The 20,430-nt window shown below is 44.1% G+C and overlaps 2 protein-coding genes across 3 annotated transcripts; both read right to left on the bottom strand.

Moving 5' to 3' along the window:
• Positions 1 to 589: 589 nt before the first annotated feature.
• Positions 590 to 8,622, bottom strand: LOC141463825 (probable 2-ketogluconate reductase). Its single transcript, XM_074146461.1, has 5 exons — positions 8,241 to 8,622; positions 5,856 to 6,027; positions 2,989 to 3,167; positions 2,677 to 2,773; positions 590 to 1,471 (listed from the first exon to the last, which is right to left on the bottom strand). The coding sequence occupies exons 1-5, from the start codon at positions 8,620 to 8,622 to the stop codon at positions 1,315 to 1,317; spliced, it is 987 nt and encodes a 328-aa protein (XP_074002562.1). The 3' UTR covers positions 590 to 1,314.
• A 1,630-nt stretch (positions 8,623 to 10,252) lies between these two features.
• On the bottom strand, positions 10,253 to 18,615 carry LOC141463824 (glyoxylate/hydroxypyruvate reductase B-like). Of its 2 annotated transcripts, none has more exons than XM_074146460.1 (6): positions 18,542 to 18,615; positions 14,609 to 14,993; positions 13,221 to 13,392; positions 12,287 to 12,465; positions 11,449 to 11,545; positions 10,253 to 10,619 (listed from the first exon to the last, which is right to left on the bottom strand). In XM_074146460.1, exons 2-6 carry the CDS (start codon positions 14,988 to 14,990, stop codon positions 10,463 to 10,465), a joined length of 987 nt encoding a protein of 328 aa, XP_074002561.1. In that variant the 5' UTR covers positions 14,991 to 14,993; positions 18,542 to 18,615; the 3' UTR covers positions 10,253 to 10,462. The 2 variants fall into 2 exon arrangements, with proteins under 2 accessions (XP_074002561.1, XP_074002560.1); XM_074146459.1 differs by lacking the exon at positions 18,542 to 18,615 and adding an exon at positions 17,751 to 17,998 and having other exon boundaries at positions 10,254 to 10,619.
• Between the last annotated feature and the right edge of the window lie 1,815 nt (positions 18,616 to 20,430).

Here is a 20,430-nt window from a genome sequence, read left to right as displayed (position 1 = left end):
CTCCAGGCTGAACAACCCCAGCTCCCTCAGCCTTTCCTCATAAGACTTGTTCTCCAGACCCCTCACCAGCTTCGTTGCCCTAATGCATGAGACTACAAGCAAAACCCTAGCTGCACTCAATGGCAGCTAACTTTGCTATAAATTTTACTGACAGGTTAAATAATCATACTATTTGTAAAGTCGTACTACATAATAAAATGCACAGCACCGCCACTCTGAGTTGTGTATTGGTTTATTTGTCTTTTGGACTTGTATTAAGACAACAGAGAGTACACAAAGACAACTGAGAGGACAGCAAACTGTTTCCTGCAAAGCTTTAGTGAGGTGGATGAGCGTTCTTCTATTAAAGAGACCCTTTCCCTGTGGACTTTGAATGATTAATTGTAATATAGGTACTATTTCTAGTGGAGAAAAGCCATGGGATGTGATTTTTTCTATAATAATAATTGCAGTAGCAAAACCAATTTGTCAAAGTGTTTTTTTCTCTTTACACTAGTGAAGCTCCCTGCTATATCTTGTTTCAAATATAATTATTCTTGCAAATGTCCAGAAGCAGTGACACAAAGGAAAACATACAGATATGGATTTTAATGCTGCGTGTGTTTTATTGACGTTTGTGTTCCCACTAATTTACAGAATGGGGCTGGAGACTTAGAGGGCTCCAAGTCTTCTTCCAAATATTTGCACAAAGTTGAAAATCCAGTGGTAGACTGCGCAGAAATTTGCTCTCACAAACATAGTAGCACTTCATCTTGAAGACTAATTTTCCTTAGTGCTAGTACTTTAAATTGTCTTCTAAAATCCACTCTGCTTGGAATAAACGATTCTGAGCACATTTCTCAAAGCTGACTTTTGTCTCAGCGTTTTGTGTCTCAGGAGCTAGTTTGAACAGAGACTTCCATATGGAAAATCAATAATATTCCCAGCCATTCCCAGCCATCCCATTACTTTGCTGGTTTTGATAGCTAATAGAATAGGAACAAAGTGAAGTATGTGATCTAAAACGACGTATTCTTTAGGACTAAGGAGCCTAGCAAGAAATGCACAGGCAATCAGAAGTTGGTTCTCCCAGAGCCACTTTAAAGCCTGCATACATCTATACGGTAGGAGGTGAAAAGTAATGTGCTCTTCCAATTTGCAAGGAAATTAAAGTGTAAAAGCTGTTTTTTAACGACATGTGAGACCAAGCCAGAGCTTTCCGTTGTCCACTTGGAATAGGTTTCTCTTAATGGGGAAGACATAAGAATGAATGCCTTTAGAGCTGGTGGGGGGAAAGAGAAAAATAAAAAGAGAGCTGTTATATCCTTTTGCCCATCAGCTAGGGAGTACTTCACTGGGCATGGGGAGACCATTAAGAGCTGCTAATATGTTTTCAACTGCTTCCTCTGTGATCATGTAGGTGGCCTTGTCAGTTTTAATGCCGAGGTGAGGTGTTATAATGACGTTCTTTAATTTTAACAACGTATGATCTCTGGAAGAAAGGAAAAAAAAAAAAAAGATACTTAAGTTACCTACTGTTGTTCGTCCAAATAAAGAAGAGTCCTACTTTGGCTTTGGACTGTATTTAAAGTTAATTTAATATTAATTTAATATAACTTTACAAGTCCCACTTACATCCGCAGAACCTGATTAGGTCTGTTCAAGTAATTTTGGATATTAAAAGGACATGTTAAGAGTTTATACTGTGCTCTTTTGTTCGGAAACCGGCTTTTGCCATTAGGCAGCAATTTGAACTATGTCAGAAGAGAGGATTAAGCCCTCCTGACACATTAACCTTACACAATGGTCTGAGCGACCATTTCGACTCAGATAATGGGACAGTGATGTCCTGGCACGCAGACATAACAAGACCGAACTCCTCCCCAGCCACAAAACAGCAGCCAGCACAGTTAACTCCATGAGGCACCATTGTGGTAGAGGTGTCTTACAGAAGCTACGAGGCCTCTGGGACCAGCAGATCTGCACGTCAGCCTTGTACTGGGGAAAGAAGCCTTTGGGGAGGGAAACCTTGGGGCAATGCAGCAGGTTCAAAGCGACTCAAGCAGCTTCCACCCATTCACAGCAAGTTGCACCTTCAGATAAAGCAATTTGTAAGTGAAGCACCGCTGCAGCTTCATATGGTGATTCTAGGGATGGGGTTTAACGCTCCCCTCGGCACACAAGCCCCCTCCTGCTGTTTCCTGGCTTCCCTTTTGACCTGTTATCAGACCCATCATCGGGGCTGCATCCCATTTGTATTCATGGTGCTTTTATACAGACCTCCCCCGCGGGGGATGCCAGATCCCTGTCTGCTCCAGGGATGCCTCCTGCCTCGGCAGGGCTTACCCATCGCATCCTAGAATCATAGAATCATAGAATTGTCCAGGTTGGAAGGAACCTTTAAGATCATCTGGTCCAACCATCAACCTAACTCTGATAAAAACCCATCACTAAACCATGTCCCCCAGCACCATGTCAACCCGTCTTTTAAACACCTCCAGGGATGGTGCCTCAACCACTTCCTTGGGCAGCCCATTCCGATGCTTAATAACCCTTTCCGTGTAGAAATTTTTCCTAATATCCAATCTGAACCTCCCCTGGTGCAGCTTGAGGCCATTTCCTCTTGTCCCATTGCCTGTGACTTGGGAGAAGGGACTGAACCCCCTGCCTTGCTGAGAAACAGGCAGAGATGGCAACCTGGGCAGTGGTTCCGGGTAGGTGACATCCAAAGCCGCTGCCCTGATCGTGCCAGTCTGCAGAGCGGTCACCAGGGCCTCTTGGTCAATTACTGCACCTGGAGTGGAATAAGATTGTCTCTGAGTGTCATTTGCAGGGAACGATCTGAGAGTGAAAAGAGAACAGAAGGGGCGAGAAGCGAATTTTCTCCGTGCCTCCTCTGTCCTGGTGCTTGCACCAGCTGTGTGGTGGATGCAGCACCGTGCTGCCAGGAACACCACCGCAGCCAGCTCGTACTTTCTCCTCAGGCCAGTAAACGGCTCTGGATGGTACCTCGGCTGATGTTGATGAGAGTAGCTGTGGGTTTCATCAGCTCCATCTCTCTTTTCCCAATCAGCCTGCGTGTCTGAGGTGTCAGGCTCACCACCACCATCACAAAATCTGCCTGCTGGAGCAAATTGTCTATCTTTTCGCAGTAAGTGGCACCGACAGCTTGCTCCTCTTGCTCTTTCCTGGTGGGGAAAAAAAAGATCACACTATATTTCAGGGCATCCGTCATGAAAATATTTTCTTCAGTGACGTCACTGATATACAAATGAAAGGATCTGATTATCACAGATTAGCAAACAGGTGGCAAAAAAAAGAGATTAATTTAGTCTCAGCTGTTTAGGGATTTCTGGAAGGCTTCAAGCCCTACAGCAGGAGATAAATTGCATGCCTGCCTCTCGGCCACTGCAGCACAGGGTCCAGGGGTTTCTTTTAAAGTTTGCAAGTGGACTAAGGGTAAGCACTGGACCAGATGGCAACACTCTCCAGGATTCCCCGTGGGCTAGGTGCACCTCACAGGACACAGTAATTGCTCAAAGCAAAGTAGTGGGATTCACCAGAACTCATCCGTGTGAGCTCTGCTCATGCTGGTGGTCCTTATCCTGTGGCATCCTCCAGTGGGCCTCTCGTTTTCCAATGAGTGGAAACAGGAAGGCAGCTCTTTGGCAGGCTCCTGGCTGCCCCAGGACTTTAACAAAATCAAATATTCAACACAAAAAGTTACCAGAGTAGAGAGAGAATGTTAGTTTGAAGTTTTCACAATAAAAAAGGGTACTTGTCATTTCTGCTTGTCTTTGTAAATTTAGCTGCCTGAATTTTGGGAACTAAAGAAGTAATGAAAGGAGATTGTGTGTACAATCTTCTGCTCCCGATTGCAAGAGAATGGCTTTGAATTATCTCCTCCCTAATCTAGAAATAAAGAAAGAAGTCACACTAAGAAAATAACTTCAGTGTAACTTTGGACCGTGTGTCTCCTAACGCACACATTTCGTTGTTTTCTTTTCAGTGTCCAGGTCAACAAACTGATTAAGTGGGTAAAGAACAGACTGGAACTACAGCCAGTTTTGCAGCATGCAGAGTGCATCTCGCTTCAGGACATAAGCTTGAAGTGCAAATGTACTTCAAAATAAGCAGGTTTTTCATTTCTGTTGCACTGTGTGTTGATTTTTCATCACAGCACTCACATAAATATTAGAGGCTGAAAAATATTAAACAGAGGGAGTTAGTGATAAATCTGCAGGGGAAAAAAAAAAAGAGGGATTTCTGCCTTATTTTCTGGTTTTTGTGGTTTGTGAAAAAATTCTGAAAGCTCTTAAGGAGAGTGTTCACTAGTACTTTTTTTAATGTGAGTTTGCTAAGGTGTCTTTGTAATTCCTGAAGTAACAAGAACGCCAAGCAAGGGTAGAGGTTTCTGGCCTCATCCATCCTCATGATGCAGTTAGGGCTAGCTACAGCAGGAACCCTCCTGCTGCAGTCTGCATATGGAGAAGATGGCTGAAAGCCACATGTGCTAGTGCTGCAGCTTCTCCCTTCACCCAGGGAGAAGTAAAGTTGTCTCAGGGTAGATCATGGTTGACAGCAGTAAATATTTGTTCTGCTTGTTGGCTGCACATTGCCTGATTGCAAGGGGATCATAGAATCATAGAATGGTTTGGGTTGGAAGGGACCTTAAAGATCATCGAGTTCCAACCCCCCTGCCACGGGCAGGGACACCTCCCACCAGACCAGGTTGCTCAAAGCCCCATCCAGCCTGGCCTTGAACACCTCCAGGGATGGGGCATCCACAGCTTCACTGGGCAACCTGTTCCAGTGCCTCACCACCCTCACAGTAAAGAATTTCTTCCTGATATCTAATCTAAATCTCCCCTCTTTCAATTTAAAACCATTACCCCTTGTCCTGTCGCTCCACTCCCTGATAAAGAGTCCCTCCCCATCTCTCCTGTAGCCCCCTTCAGGTACTGGAAGGCTGTTATAAGGTCTCCCTGGAGCCTTTTCTTCTCCAGGCTGAACAAACCCAGCTCTCTCAGCCTGTCTTCATAGGAGAGGTGCTCCAGCCCTCTCATCATTTTTATGGCACTCTGATGGACCCGTTCCAACAGGTCCATGTCCTTCCTGTACTGAGGACTCCAGAGCTGGACACAGTACTCCAGGTGGGGTCTGACCAGAGTGGAGTAGAGGGGTAGAATCACCTCCTGTGACTTGCTGGCCACGCTTCTTTTGATGCAGCCCAGGACGCCAGTTGGATTTCTGGGCTGCCAGTGCCCATATGAGATCGCATATGGGATCTTGTGCACCTTTACGTTGAAGAGCCCCTGTGCTGAACCTCTGACAAGGACCAGATTCCCCGACACCCAAGTTAGGAGAGGCCAGAAATAAAAGGTGAAATCCAGTTAAATACTTGGCAAAACTCCTACTGGTTTGAAGAGAAACAAGGCTTTTTCAAGCTCTCAGGTTAATTAGTTTTCATACTGTGCCCAGTATACCTTTCCTAGTACTCCAGTCATTCAGGGTTTCAATAAGATCACTCCTGAAATAGGGGGAAAAAAACAAACAAAAGGTAGAGTTATGTGTCACTATAGTAAGACATGATAAGAATAAAAAAGGTATAAGCTTGATTTTCCTTTTCTGTTCATATCTCCAGGAAACCCTGGAATTTCTAATATAAAACCTAAATTAAGTTTCCAAGTGTTTAATCTCCAAGTAATTCCTTACATGACTTGATTTGAGGCAACAGTTCTGTTTTTTTCTTTTGTTTTAATCTTGGCATTATTCCTTCATTTCTTGCTATATTCCTGACATAATTCCTTGAAAAGGAAATACTGAATACCTAAAGGGGAGTGTCTGCTGTAATTAGGCTCAAGACATATCTTTACCTCCGTGTCCTGTTGTGGTACAAAATCTTCATTTCAAACGCTTTGGCTCTCAGAGCAATTTTATACCCGATTCTGCCCATGCCAATGATCCCCAGAGTAGCTCCAGTAACTTCAGCTCCCAGAAAATCAGCTTCACAGTACTCCGTATCTGAAGAAATGGCAATGTGACAGCCTGCAAGAAAGAAAAACGCTCCAATATGAGAAATGAATGGGGTCCAACACGGACGAACAAGGCAAGAGAGTCTGGTCTTGGTGTGCTACTACAGGACAATTTTAAGTGTTACAAACAAATAATTTTAAACAGCCATGGGCTTTGTAACATCCTAGGTGACTCCTTAATATATCATTTTTCCCTGCCACATGTATGTGACATTCCCTTTTATTCTCACTGTAAAACAAAAAGCCTTTTAATGGGATCTCTCCTAAAAATCCTTTTGCTGCTTTAGACTCATAAAAATATTGCCCTGTTCTGCATCAAGAATCAAAATAATTATTGCCAGTATCGCTGCAGAATTTGGAACTATCATATGGAGAATAACACCAGATTTTGGTTTTACAACTTAGAATAAGAACAGGTTTCCTGTTCACCTCTGCCACTCTCCTTGGAAAGAAAAGTGTGACTTCTTTAAAAATCACTCCTCGGTAATTTCCATAATTATCTGTTAAACCTGTAAAATTTTGGTTAGTTCTATAACCCTGAAAATAAACTTATATGCCCAGACACAGCACTTATTAGTCTGTTAGTGAGGTGATGGGCTTCTGATATTTCAGTCTTCTGATACTGCCAGCTCTTCTAAAACATAAACAGAATATTGTGAAAGTATCAAAAAATGCCTCAGGGTAAAATTCAGTCAGAGTTTTCAGAGCTCTCAGAAATGCCACCAAGGATAGTTTATGTAGATGGGAACAAGAAATTAATGTCCCTTTTAATCTGTCTCCTCCTTGGGAGGTAGAAACAGATTTAGGGGGACACAAGTCTCCTTTCAGTTTCTATGAATCCTGTGGTACAGCTGGCAAGTCAAAGGTTGGTAAATTTAATAGGATAAATCTGAAGGATCTCTTCCTGAAGCAGGAGACATTCTAACCAAGCCAAGGGTCGGTCTATTTGGGGGAATAGCAAAGGAAAAAAATGAGGAAGAAACTAGAAAGGATGCTACTAGCAGGAATTGGAGCAGGCTACCTTGTTGCTCTGTAATGTTCCTTAAATTCCTCAGTTCTGCACTAACGCATTTCAGGCACTGAGAATATGCCCACCACAGAATCACAGAATGATATGGAGTTGGAAGGAACCTCTGGAGATCATCTCGTCCAACCCCCCTGCCAAAGCAGGTCCACCCAGAGCAGGTTGCACAGGAACATGTCCAGGTGAGTTTTGAATGTCTCCAGAGAAGGAGACTCCACTACCACTCTGGGCAGCCTCTTCCAGGGCTCTGCCACCATCAAAGGAAAGAAGTTCCTCCTTGTGTTTAGATGGAACTTCTTATGTTCAAGTTTGTGCCTGTTCCCTCCTGTCCTGTCACTGGGCACCACTGAAAAAAGACTGGCCCCATCCTCTTGACACCCACCCTTTAAGTATTGATAGGCGTTGATCAGATGCCCCCTCAGCCTTCTCTTCTCCAGACTAAAAAGACCCAAGTCCCTCAGCCTTTCCTCATAAGAGAGATGTTCTAGGCCCCTAATCATCTTTGTAGCCCTAATGCCCATGCCCCTGTCAGCCCCAGCTTTCAGCATATACCCTTATTCTGACCCATTGTTGCCTCCCACGCTTTAATTTCTTCTGCCAGCCTGTGATTGCCGTGATCATCTGATCTTTGGGATCCCACATTTTTGGTCAATAGCACTGTAACACTATCACATCAAGTGCATGTCTTATGTCAGCCAAATGTCACAGTCACTGAAAATGCGCTGCTGAAGAAGGTAATGAAATTTAAAGTTTCATATGTAGGAAGCATGCTTCAGTCTGTTGTTCATCTGAAACTGTTAAATTAAGTCTACAGCTATGTTTATTCTTAAAACTAAATTCCAGCTTCTAAGATCAAGCCCCTTCAATAAAGCAGAAAGTTGTATTTGAATCAAATGTGGTTAGATTCTGCTCAAGTGTTTTCAACCCAGGCTGATGACCTATTGAAAAAAAACCTCATATGATTTTATTTATACCTGGTTGAAATATGTTACATGTGCTTCTGTATAATGTAATAATTTAGGTATATTTATGATCTCTAAAATACATGAAAATACCAATTATTCTATTGTCAACAGAACATATTTAGATTTTCACATTTTATGTGAAACTATATGTACTACAGATAACTCTAGGAAAAGTCAAGTTAATGGTAGGTAAACCTCGTATTATTTTTAGAAGCCACAAAAGAACTGAGATGTTACCTTCCACTAGTCTTCTAGCAGATGCCAGCAGCAAAGCCATCCCAGTATCTGCTGTGCTGGTGGAAACAGCATGCGGAGCATTAGCCATCTTCACACCAAAGCTAGCTACAAGTTTCAGGTCCAGGTGGTCCATCCCTACTCCTGAATTCGCAATCACTTTCAAGTTTGGCAGGCTCTGGAGAAGCTCTCGGTCAATGACTGGTTTGTGCCACCACAAATAGATCGCTTGGACCTTTTTACTCATATGCTCTTTGTTTTCAAGAAATTCCTTCATGGTGATGAGGCAGAAATGTTTCTTCAGGAACGCCACGTGGCCGTGCAGTATCCCATGTATGCCACCAATTTCATTTACCAAAAGCCCAGGTAGCTCTCCTCCTTCCATGATCTACACAAAGAAGAAAGAAATAAAGCGTCAGAAGAAAGACATATAATTGTTTCCAGACATTTTAAAGAATAATCACTTTGATGTCCTGTTTCATGACATCTATGACAAGAGATCTTATAAACCACATATTTAGATACAGGGGGAAACAAACCAAGACAAGAAAGCAGCTCTTTGAAATATACTACCAATTACACACACACACACAGAAGTATTCACATAATCAAGTCTGAACAAGTTCTGTCCCTCCTCATGGTCTGTTCGGTTTCATATCGCTGCCACCAGCCTCATAACACACAAATCTTTCTCATCCATTACTTAGTTTCAGGCCATTGACAGTCCGGTGCGATGAATCTCCTTTCCTACCCTGAAATCACAAATTACCGTGTCTAAGTAGATTAGAAAAATGTTGGACCAAATCTAGTTTGTGAAAATAAGTTGCAGAACCTCAACATGAACTTTGAGTTGCCAGGTTAATTTTTAAATGCTTCATTCCAGACATTTTTGCATCCTCCTGTCCTGAAGAGACACCAGTGACTTCTTAATTGCAGTGCCTTCTCCTGAGGCTATCAAGTTAACAAAGTAATAGATGCTTAGGCAGGTGTTTTGCGAGAAGGACTTACGCACTTAAATTAAAACCTGGGGTTTTTTTTTTGCAGGAATCACTGACTGGCTGTTGGCTGTTCCCAGAGGGTATGTGAACGGACAGTTTTGTTGTTTTTTGTTTTGTTTTGTTTTGTTTTGTTTTTTAAATAGATTATTTAGAGCTATCATTGATTTTCCATAGGAATTTTGGGTAGAGTTGCAGGGAGAGCTGTTGATGGGCTGAAGATCTTGGAATCCCCTATAGCAATGCTTGTTGTTGTCTTGTTATTGCAATTCTTGCTGTTATCTCGTTAGTAATATTTCACTATTTGCATCTGAATGTCTAACTCTTGGCCTGTCTACAATTCCTGGGCTAAAACTTCATTTTACCATCCCTTCAAGAAGCCTGACCATACTGCAAATTAATGGAAAGGCTTCCTGATTTTATGGAGATGACAAACATTTCACTGAATTTTCTGACTTTGTTGCTTGCTCATAGGAAAGGGAATGTAAGGAAAAGCTTGGCCCTGGGCTGGAAGTTAGGCATGATCACTAATTTTGCTTTAGTCTGTGCCCTCACCCAAGTGATTTCAGTGGTAGACCTACTATTGTTTCATGGCCAGTCAAGATAAAAGCATCACTTTTGTCTGCATGGAATAAATCTTGGGATTTACTTTGGTTTTCAAAGGATCCCCTCAGGAAAATAAAAGATTTTTCATGATTATCTTGGCTTTGATTTAATATGTAGATGAAGTAGAGCTCTTCTTACATTAGAAAACCTTAGGCCTACGTTTCAAAGGAGTCTGCTTTCTTCAGTGTTTTGATGTAAAAATGGAATATTTCAATATTGGCTGAAAAGCGTTTCAGGATACACTCAGATTTCTGTAGGGAATTAATGGTCAATTCACCTTTAACATATTTGAGAATGCTACACAAACTGCTTGGTGTACTTGCTTATCATTATCTAGCAGCAAGTACTGGGGACAGAACACAGGTATTTTTTGAAATAATGGACTGAAGATATCGAAGTGCATAACTGCTCATTTAAAATTTTTTAAATAGATTCCTTTTATTAGTTCCACTTTATTTTTCAGAATTGTAAATAACAATACAGATCAAGTCTAACGGGATGACAGCTTTGCAGTATCATGACAACAAGAGCAGTGCAGAAACAGGTTGATTCTTTTTTAAGTGGTGCTGTAAGAAATAGTGCTTTCCCATACATATGAGATTTAGTGACATCATCCGGCACGCGTCATTTGGGAAACACTTCACTTGGAATGGGTTGGCCGTTGAGGACTGCCAGAATATTTGCTATTGCTTCTTCTGCCATCATACGCATCGCTTGGACTGTCGCGGTTCCAATGTGAGGGGTTATGATGATGTTATTTAATTTTAACAAAGGATGATCTCTGTAAGAAACAGAAAGAACAGAATGTATTACACAGGGAATTTACTCTGCGGCTATGCCATGCTAGTTGTAAAGAACTGAACCTCAGGAAACTGGCACGTTGAGATAGAAGGGCCACAAGCACAGAATCAGCAGAAAGCTGCGGGAAGCTTGTTTACCCATCTCTATTGGTCTCATTGCCTTGCCTGTCAGTTGGGCTGGCAAAGAACTGAGAGATGTGGGAAAGGAGAATAGTTTGTCATTTATTTATGATTGTGTGAGACAGGCTGAGGTTTTGCCCTTAAACATTGAGAGTCCCTACGGAGATAGAATCATAGAATCATAGAAAGGTTACAGCTGGAAGGGACCCCAAAGATCATCGAGTTCCAACCCCCCTGCCATGGGCAGGGACACCTCCCACCAGACCAGGTTGCTCAAAGCCCCATCCAGCCTGGCCTTGAACACCTCCAGGGATGGGGCATCCACAGCTTCTCTGGGCAACCTGTTCCAGTGTCTCACCACCCTCACAGTAAAGAATTTCTTCCTGATACCTAATCTAAATCTACCCTGTTTTGGTTTGAAACCATTACCCCTCATGGTATCAGTGCACTCCCTGATAAAGAGTCCCTCCCCATCTCTCCTGTAGGTCCCCTTCAGGTGCTGGAAGGGGCTATAAGGTCTCCCTGGAGCCTTCTCTTCTCCAGGCTGAACAACCCCAGCTCTCTCAGCCTGTCTTCATAAGAGAGGTGCTCCAGCCCTCTGATCATTTTATGAGATCAAGATTACGAGCACACATTTGCACATAGTATAAAACATTTCAGATTAACAGAACGGAAAACAGGTCTCTCTACCTTGGCAGCGGCTCAGGGTATGTCACATCCAGAGCAGCAGCCCTGATAACCCTCTTCTGAAGAGCTTCTGCCAATGCATCTTGATCAATAACTGCACCTGCATTGAAATGAGATCTTGCTATCGTGATGAGTTGATGAAAACGTTTTTACCTGGGAGAGGGGAAAGGTCTCAAGGGTATAGTCAGAAAAACTACAGGGTATTCAGCTTGTTAGAAAGTAAAATGTCTTTTTAATAACCATTAACCAAACAAAACAGAGATTTTATTTATTAATCTTTAATTAGAGGAGGATTATGGTCCACTGCATAAGCCTTTTCCTGGGATGTGACCGGTTTCAATCTTTTCCTTATTTTGACGCCGACTCCCTGTATTATTATAAACAAATCATTTAATCTATTCAAGCTTTCCACTCTTCTATCTCTGCTTTGCTCACTGAAACTATAATCTGTTTCATATGCTTGTTCAGTGCCAACAGATCTGTAATCTCATGTGAGGTTTCTTTTCTACATAGCTGTTCCAAATGAAACTTATGTTTTTCCTTGTACCTCATTCATCACTGGTGATGATAAACCTTTCAGTTATTTCCACTAAAAAAGCTGCCTTTAGGAAAAGACTAAAGAGAATAGAACATCTCCTGAGCATCCCTAAATTCCATAGGAACTTTGGACACATAGCAACTGATCCATGAGAAGTCATTCATTTGTAGGCTGTCAGCTACTCCATGACTCAAACCATACAGGGAAATCACAGACTGAGATCGGAGGGGAAAATTTCAGCATAATCAGACAAAACACGGCCTTAAAGGTGGAGCCACAAACAGTGCTTCCAGACTGTCCTACCTCGGCTGATGTTTATAAGGGTAGCTGTGGGTTTCATCAGCCCCAACTCCTTTTTCCCAATCAGTTTGCGAGTCTCAGGAGTCAGGTTCACAACCACCATAACAAAGTCAGATTGCTGCAGCAAGTCTTCCATCTTCTCACAGTAGTGGGCACCAACTGCCTCTTCCTCCTCCTTTCTCCTGAAAGAAAAATGCACACGCACCCCCAAATTGACAAAACTCTTCCTAACTGGCTTTAACAATCAATCAGCCCCAGGAGAGATCTGGAACAGCACAGAGATCGAGAGATTTGAGGCCAAGGTAAAGGAAAAGACATTGATAGGTACAGATTGTGGAAGGGAGGAGGGAAGGATGCGGGCCAGAGGGAGCAAGAGGCTAGAGGAGTGGTGGGACACTGAAGGAGTGATGTATGGGTGAAAGCAAAGCACGTAGGCAATATTAGGTATAGGGGGCTGGGGACAGAGTCAGACCCCACTCTTCTCTCCTGTGTCTATGCCAATCCCTGTAGAGTCTCTCCTTGCCTGACATGTGCGTTAGGACTTGAGGTGGAAAAAGAACGAAGGGGAAGTGAAGAGTGATGAGTGATCTGGCTGGGCTGAGGAGAGGGGTGACCAGCCGGGTGGGCCGGGAATGCTCCCAGAAGCCCGAAGAAGAGTCTGGCAGGCTTGAGGGCATGAGGCCTTGTTTGCTTGGACAACATCTTCATAAAGGTTACACAGCTCTTGTTCCAAACTGCTAACCAGGGCAGAGCGAGCACAGGAGGCGAGGGGGAGCTGCTTCCCAAGGGGAGCAGTAGGGAGCCAAAGCGAGGAAGCGGTGGCAGGCAGGTGCTCCTCAACTGTCACAAGTGGCTAGGAAGATAAGGGAGACAGAGCAGAGCTGTGGTTGCTGTCACTGCCCCAGACTAATTACATGGAGAAACCAGACATTCTTACCTGCGGTTCCTGTTATGGTACAGGATCCTCATGTTGAAGGCTCTGGCTCTCTGAGCCACTTTGTACCCAATGCTGCCCATCCCGATGATCCCCAGCGTCGCCCTGGTTACTTCTACTCCCAGCCAGTCAACAGCAAAATACTTTGTGTCTGGAGAGATGGCAATCTGGCAGCCTGAATGTAAACACATGCTAAATGGGTACGAACCGGCCATAAATGTAGGCTTGGGGGGAAAGAAAAAGTTTCTCACCATCACAGCAGTGAGGCTCCGGAGCATCCCTTACAAAACGTACTTGCTAATTTTGACCAGTTTATAGAAGGGCCTGGATGGTGCCATTCCCTTCAGCAGCCAGGGCTGGAGCCAGTGACACAGGGTGGCTCCCAGGTGGGGACTGTGCTGGGAAGAATGGCTCCTCAGGGAATTAACTCTTCTGTGGCCACAGTATTTTCTTGGAAGTTCAAAAATAGCTTCTTTGACACTTACCACCCTGCAAGCATTGACTTTGCCACCATTTCTCTCCTGGATCGCAAGCCAAAGCAGCTCCACTGCTTGAGTGGGGCTGACAGCTGCAAATTCCAGCTCAGCCAGGGATCTCTGTGAGTTTTTATGGAAAGAACTTGAGGTCCAACATGATGCAATAGTGAGAAAACATCATGGGGAAAGAGGTGTTATTTCATGCTCAGGGGTGGAGCAGCGGTGACAGAAACACTATGAGTCCCTGAAGACACAGGCAACTTCTTGTGATAATCTCTACTGACACCTTCCTTCCCCTGAAAGGCATTGCGTAGCAAGGGCATGTGTGGAAAGGACCTACCTTTAAGGACACAAACTGATGTTGTTGGTACAGTTTGGAATAATTTTGTCAAAAGGATTATCAGCTATTTCAATAATAATGTTGATGCTCTTCTGGAAATGCAATCCATTGGCAGAAGTGGGAAAAAAAATGAAGAGTTATACTGATTACTGCTCTAAAGATGGGGATATGGCCATTCATGCTTTCTTCCTGTAGCTCCCAACACTTGCTCCAAGGGGAAACGGAGAGGTGGTGATATTTGATTTGGATGCAATTTGTATTCAGTTTTTACAGCTATAAACATCCTACCCAGTGAATGGCCAGAGGAGAATTAAGCCCCAGACATTATTCCAAACAGGATGTCACAAGTAACTTTAAAGTGCATAATTTAGACAAAGGCCTTACTCTTGTCACCATTTCCTTAAAAAGAAAGGGGACAAAGGAAAAGCAGAGGCCTCTGAAAATGGAGTCCTCAAAACTTTTTTTCCCAAATGTAAAAGCATCCCAAATATTGATTCGCACAGATCATCTGTATCATAGTGAAAGTGATATATGCCCAAGAACTAGCTAAGACCCAGGAAAATTTAAAACATTACCTTCCACTAGTCTTCTGGCAGAGGCCAGCATCAAAGCCACTCCTATGTCTGCTGTTGGGTCCGCCACGGCATGTGGGGTGTTGGTCACTTTTACGCCAAAGTTAGAAATCATTTTCAAGTCTAAGTGATCGACTCCAACCCCAGAGTTTCCAATCACCTTTAAATTAGGCAGGCTTTCTAGAAGCTCCCGGTCAATAGTTGGCTTGCACTCAAACACGAAAACAGATTGGATTTTTGTGCTCATTTCTTTTTTGTTTTCAAGAAATTCCTTCATGGTGATAACGCGAAAGTGTTTTTTCAAAAGTTCTGCAAGGTCTTCTAGCACACCATGAGTTCCTCCTATATCCAGAATCAAAACGCCCGGCAACTGTTCTTCTGCCATGACCTGCAACAGAGGAACAGAAGAAAATACCCCTTTGTTTAGGGAAACATTCTTAAAGGCGTGGTGCTGTAGTGATCATTTAAATTCACATCTGTAAAACAGGAAACTGATGGAACTCAATACTGCTTTTAATGACACAGAATAAACCCTGTCATTTGGTACTAGCGTGGTACATTAGACAACTTCCCAATATTTTCACCAAGTGCTGGTTTAGAATATAACACCAAGGAACATCCACCCCCTGAGATCTAAATCCAGTCCTACAGAGTATTCTGAAATAGTTTCATTTTATTCCTGAATCAATATTGATTTCATACAAATCTGGAAGATCCTCAACCTCATTCACAAATATATTTATATAAACAGCGGTATGCAACAGAGGCTACTAGAAACTCAAAGTTTCTTGCCTGTTGATTACGGCTGGTGAAGCTGCAGGTAGTGCAGGGAGGCACTAAAGCTCAGATGGGTCTGACAAACGTCTGTCAGGAACGGTTTAGGTCTGACAAAATTGCACAATGAAGGGCCATCCTTGGACAGCTGCTACACTGCTTGCCTTCAGTGTTTTAAACATCTAGACCCGTGCCCGAACTTATCTCCCATAAAATTTAGCACACCCATGCCTATATGCTGAACCAGAGGTGATACCGCAAGTCCCACTGACTACACAGTCCTTCATACGAGAACTTTTCTCTTGCCCAGACAGTTCTGAGCCCAGTTCCCTCCGCAACACCCATGCAAACGTATTGTATCCTGCAATATGATAAGGGGGCACCACAGACAGACACATCCCTAATTAGAGAACTGCAGCCCTTATTGACAAAAGTGGAAGCTAGATGTCTTAACAACATCCGTGTCTAACTTCCAGCCGTGTGCCCAAGTGGCCAAGAAGGCCAACGGCATCCTGGCCTGTATCAGGAACAGCGTGGTGAGTAGGACTCGGGACGTGATTGTCCTCCTGAACTTGGCACTGGTGAGGCCCCACCTCGAGTGCTGTGTCCAGTTTTGGGCCCCTCTTCCCACAAAAAAGACGTTGAGGTGCTGGAGCGTGTCCAGAGAAGGGCAACAAAGCTGGTGAGGGGTCTGGAGAACAAGTCTTGTGAGGAAAGGCTGAGGGAGCTGGGGTTGTTCAGCCTGGAGAAAAGGAGGCTGAGGGGAGACCTTCTCACTCTCTACAACTCCCTGAAAGGAGGGTGTAGTGAGGCAGGGGTCGGTCTCTTCCCCCAAGTCACAGGCAATAGGACAAGAGGAAATGGGTTCAAGTTGCACCAGGGGAGGTTCAGATTGGATATTAGGAAAAATATTTACACGGAAAGGGTTATTAAGCATTGGAATGGGCTGCCCAAGGAAGTGGTTGAGGCACCATCCCTGGAGGTATTTAAAAGACAGGTAGACATAGTGCTTAGAGATATGGTTTAGTGATGGTTATTTTTTTTTTAATCAGAGTTAGGTTGATGGTTGGACTAGAAGATCTTAAAGGTCCCTTCTAACCTAGACAATTCTATGATTCCTACAATTCTGTTTGCTGTGCTCCACTCGCTCTAGGTCTCTATCCCATACTGTGTCCTAGACTTGGCTCCAGGAAACCTGACATTGTGCTAACTGAATCAGAGGAGTTTTCCACAGCAGTATGCTCGTTTATTCTGGGCAGGAACTTCCTGCTGCTTCAGTCTTCTGACACAAGCCTTTAGCGAGTAACCAGAATTCAAACCTGTGACATGACGGCATCATTGCAAATTGAAAGTTTCCGTCAAACTGTATTTACCCTTGTCCTGAACAAACTCAGGCTCACCCCAACCGCATATTGCAAGGCTCACAATCTTGACACCAGTCAATACTGCTGTATCCTGGCCTTGACCTGCATTCCTGCCGCAGTTCCAGTCTGCTGCAGTACACAGGCTAGAAGGGGCCTCCTTGTTAGGACAGGTCTGCAGTTCACCACGAACAGTGTCTCAAATAACACTAACCAGTTCTGAACAGCAGCAGACGAAGCAATGAGATGAATATTATAACCGTATGGCAAAGGAATATCACGTTCTTAAATATATCTCATCTATTTCTTGCCAACTGAAGTATTTTGAACCCTGGCAGCCCCACACGGTTGTGAAAACTGTGCAAATTTCCCTAGCTGTAGTCTGCATATTTCCTGGAGCATCTCAAAACACGACCTTAGAAGAATAAACTAGATTCGTCCTCCAGAATGAATGAGGCATAGAACAAAAGACAAGATTGGATGTCGTATTGTGACAGCATTGTCCAGCTTCTTGATGAGCAGAACATGATGCTCCTGCAGCAACTTACTCAGAAACGGACGGCAACTAAACCGTATGCTGTTAAGTGATGGAAAACTGGGTGCCATGTCTTACACCATTTGTTTTCGTCACCACTTCCTCCTCCATTAGAATACACCACTCACGAAGCGAGACCCACATTCATTTTAGAAGCACTTCCTAAATTTCGCAAGCAGAAAGGTGATCCAAGAGGAAGCCACAGTTCAGCAGAGTGAGAGCTGATTCAGCTTTAAACAAATCAGCTGGTGCACTAGAAACAGGCTGGTTGCATGTAAGTAATTTTCTAATTAGTGTGGGCACGACTTCAGCCATGTTTGTTGTGCACGTGGACCACTAACAGACCGCAGCTTTGGTCCAGGAACTGGGGTTCTGCTGCTACCAGGTACAACCTTAAAAAGATGACACTGATAGTAGTCAACTGAAACCACTTAAAGGAACCTTGCAGAGGGAAGGGGGCTCTCCAGATACCAACCTTGGTCTGAGGAGCGCTTAGTGTTTGTCCTGCAGCACTACCTGGGCACGTCTTGTACCTCCGTCTGTAATCCACACTTCTCCTGTGACAGTGATGTCCATGAGAAGCAGTAGCCGGATGAATAAATTTATAAGCCAGATTTGGCTGGCCAGGCATCCAGGGAATGGGTTTTAACAGACTGAATGCTTTGCTCCTGAACATAATTATTCAGATACCAGATGTCTTGTCCAGTGTGCTCAATGCGGCACCTGTTAAGGATATGACAATTTTGGTTTTGGACTAGTATCATCTGCTACTACTGCTGGACTCTCTGTTTGGTTTGTTTTGTTGGTTTTTTGGTTTTTTTTCTTTTTTTTTTTTTTTTAAGCTGCCTCTCCTCACATGCTCCGTTTACATAAGATTATCTGATTCCATGTATGCATGGAGTCAAATTTAACACTGATAAGAACGTATGTGCACTGATAATAAGTTCTGTTCCTTGCATTGCAAAGAAAACTTTGAAAATATGAAATCAGAGTGCAACAAGTGGGCAAATGAAAAGAACAACCTGCAAGTATTAACTTCAGTGACCCTATTTTTCTAAGCTGGCCTCGTTTCTTTTGTGGAGCTTGACTCACTGCTTACTTGCAGATTTGCTGACCGGCACCGCTGTCCCATTTTGGACTTCGCCAAATCACCGCAAAACAAGTTACGTAGTTTTTCCTGCCTCTGTTTTAAATTCAAGTTAACACCCTGCCTTACCCGGAAAAAATTCCTCCCACTAACTTCTCTCCAGAAGGAAAAAGCATTACCTGAACCACCGCCACAGACCTAACCAGGCCTGGTGTCTTTTCTGAGGGTGCTTCTTCCCCAGCTCGACCCTTAGGGCGGCGGGAGGAGCCGGCAGCTCCCGCCCGCCCCCTGCTCGGCACAGCCCCGGTACCGAGCGCTTAACCCCTGCCCGGCCGGCCGCCGGGGATGCCCGAGCTTCGCCGGGGGGATCCCGGCCCCTGTGGATTTTTCTTTTTTTTTTTTTTTTTTTTAGTGGAAAATACGCTTTTCTCCCTCTCTGCTGCGAGCTAACCTTTCAAATGAGCGCGCAATGTAGAATAATATCTATTCGTTTCAGGAAGTAAAAAGATGCCCTATCTCAACGGCCGGCTTGGTTCTGAAACATCCCAGTTTCGCTGCTGATCCCTGCAACGGAAACATTCACCCAGCGTGTCCCAGTACCGGCACGTTGATGGCGGGAGACGAGGGAGCACAAGGGCGCCTGTCCCGCTCTGAGCCACACAGGACTCACTTATCTTTCAAGTCACTTTACTTTTCAGTACAGCCTCGTCTAATGCTTGGGAAAAGTGCATTTTTAGAAGACTCCAGTGTCTGAATTTGTGGAAAATATTGACTTTATAGCCAGCTATGGTACGTTCATTTCAAGGTTTCAGTGTCTTCAAGCCCTCCCAGGTACAGGGATGAGGAGGAACGAGACCTGGGCACTTGACCCAAGCTGGACAGCAGGATTATTTCATATCATGAATGTCACATTCAATATAAATTAGAAAGCTTGCTCAGGAGTTGTCTCTCTCTTGATGGCTGCGATCCTGAGAACATCTTGCCCTGGTGCTGGAGCCTTGAGCCCTTCCCTTCCTCCCGAAGCCGTAGCGCTGGCAGTGTCCCACATTTGCTGTCCCCTGCTGGGAGTGCACAGCTTCCTACTGATAGAATGGGCTGAGTATAATTCTCGTATATATTTTATATTGGTATTGGGATCAATACTGGTTCTTTAGTATTATTAATGCGCATTATTTAGTCTTACTCTATTAAATCTATTTACATTTCAACCTTCAGGTTTTCTTGTTTTTTCCCAATTCTCCTTCCCGGGTGGGGGAAGGGTGAGTGGTCATTGGGTGATAGAATAATTGTCTAAACGACAAAAATTGTTGTGGGTTCTTCAAACCATAACAGCATGAAGTGTGACTCCTGCCAGGGGCTGGACAGAGCTGCTCCCACCAGCAGGGCTGGTCCTGGGTGTAGGGTACATCAGGAAGAAACACAGAAGATGGATACGCAGTTGTGATCCAGCTGGGTCAAACATACCTGTATTTTCACACAGCACTCAAGCCACAACTAGCTCATTGCTGTGGGTTAATATACTGACAAAATCTTCCATAACCAGGAGATGGATGGAGCTGCTCTCCCTGTTGCACTATCTCCTTGACCAAATCCAATGGAGGCACAGGGAGTTCTTTTAACATCCATAGAGCGGGCAGTGGCAGCCATTCGGGTCTAGTGACCTCTGTTTCATAGAATCATAGTATTGTCTAGGTTGGAAGGGACCTTTAAGATCTTCTAGTCCAACCATCAACCTAACTCGGACAAAAAAACCCATCACTAAACCGTGTCACTAAGCACTATGTCAACCTGTCTTTTAAACACCTCCAGGGATGGTGCCTCAACCACTTCCCTGGGCAGCCCATTCCAATGCTTAATAACCCTTTCCGTGTAAAAATTTTTCCTAATATGCAACCTGAACCTCCCCTGGTGCAACTTGAAGCCATTTCCTCTTGTCCCATCGCCTGTGACTTGGGAGAAGAGACCGACCCCTACCTCACTACACCCTCCTTTCAGGGAGTTGTAGAGAGTGAGAAGGTCTCCCCTCAGCCTCCTTTTCTCCAGGCTGAACAACCCCAGCTCCCTCAGC

This window comes from Numenius arquata, chromosome 4 (assembly GCF_964106895.1).
Source record: "Numenius arquata chromosome 4, bNumArq3.hap1.1, whole genome shotgun sequence".
NCBI lineage: Eukaryota > Metazoa > Chordata > Aves > Charadriiformes > Scolopacidae > Numenius > Numenius arquata.
This window is presented reverse-complemented; position numbering and strand designations above follow the sequence as displayed.

Bases quoted from the DNA above. Each gene is read 5' to 3' on its own strand.
- LOC141463824 (XM_074146459.1), bottom strand. From the start codon at position 17,951: ATGTTCAGGAGCAAAGCATTCAGTCTGTTAAAACCCATTCCCTGGATG. The intron at 14,994-17,750 runs GTTGGTATCTGG...CCTCTGTTGCAG, and splicing joins TAAGCGCTCCTCAGACCAAG to GTCATGGCAGAAGAACAGTT. The intron at 12,466-13,220 runs GTAAGAATGTCT...TTTTTCTTTCAG, and splicing joins TACCATAACAGGAACCGCAG to GAGAAAGGAGGAGGAAGAGG.
- LOC141463825 (XM_074146461.1), bottom strand. From the start codon at position 8,622: ATGGAAGGAGGAGAGCTACCTGGGCTTTTGGTAAATGAAATTGGTGGC. The intron at 2,774-2,988 runs GTACCATCCAGA...ATTCCACTCCAG, and splicing joins TCTCATCAACATCAGCCGAG to GTGCAGTAATTGACCAAGAG. The intron at 1,472-2,676 runs GTTGCCATCTCT...CCTTTCTTCCAG, and splicing joins TACCCGGAACCACTGCCCAG to AGATCATACGTTGTTAAAAT.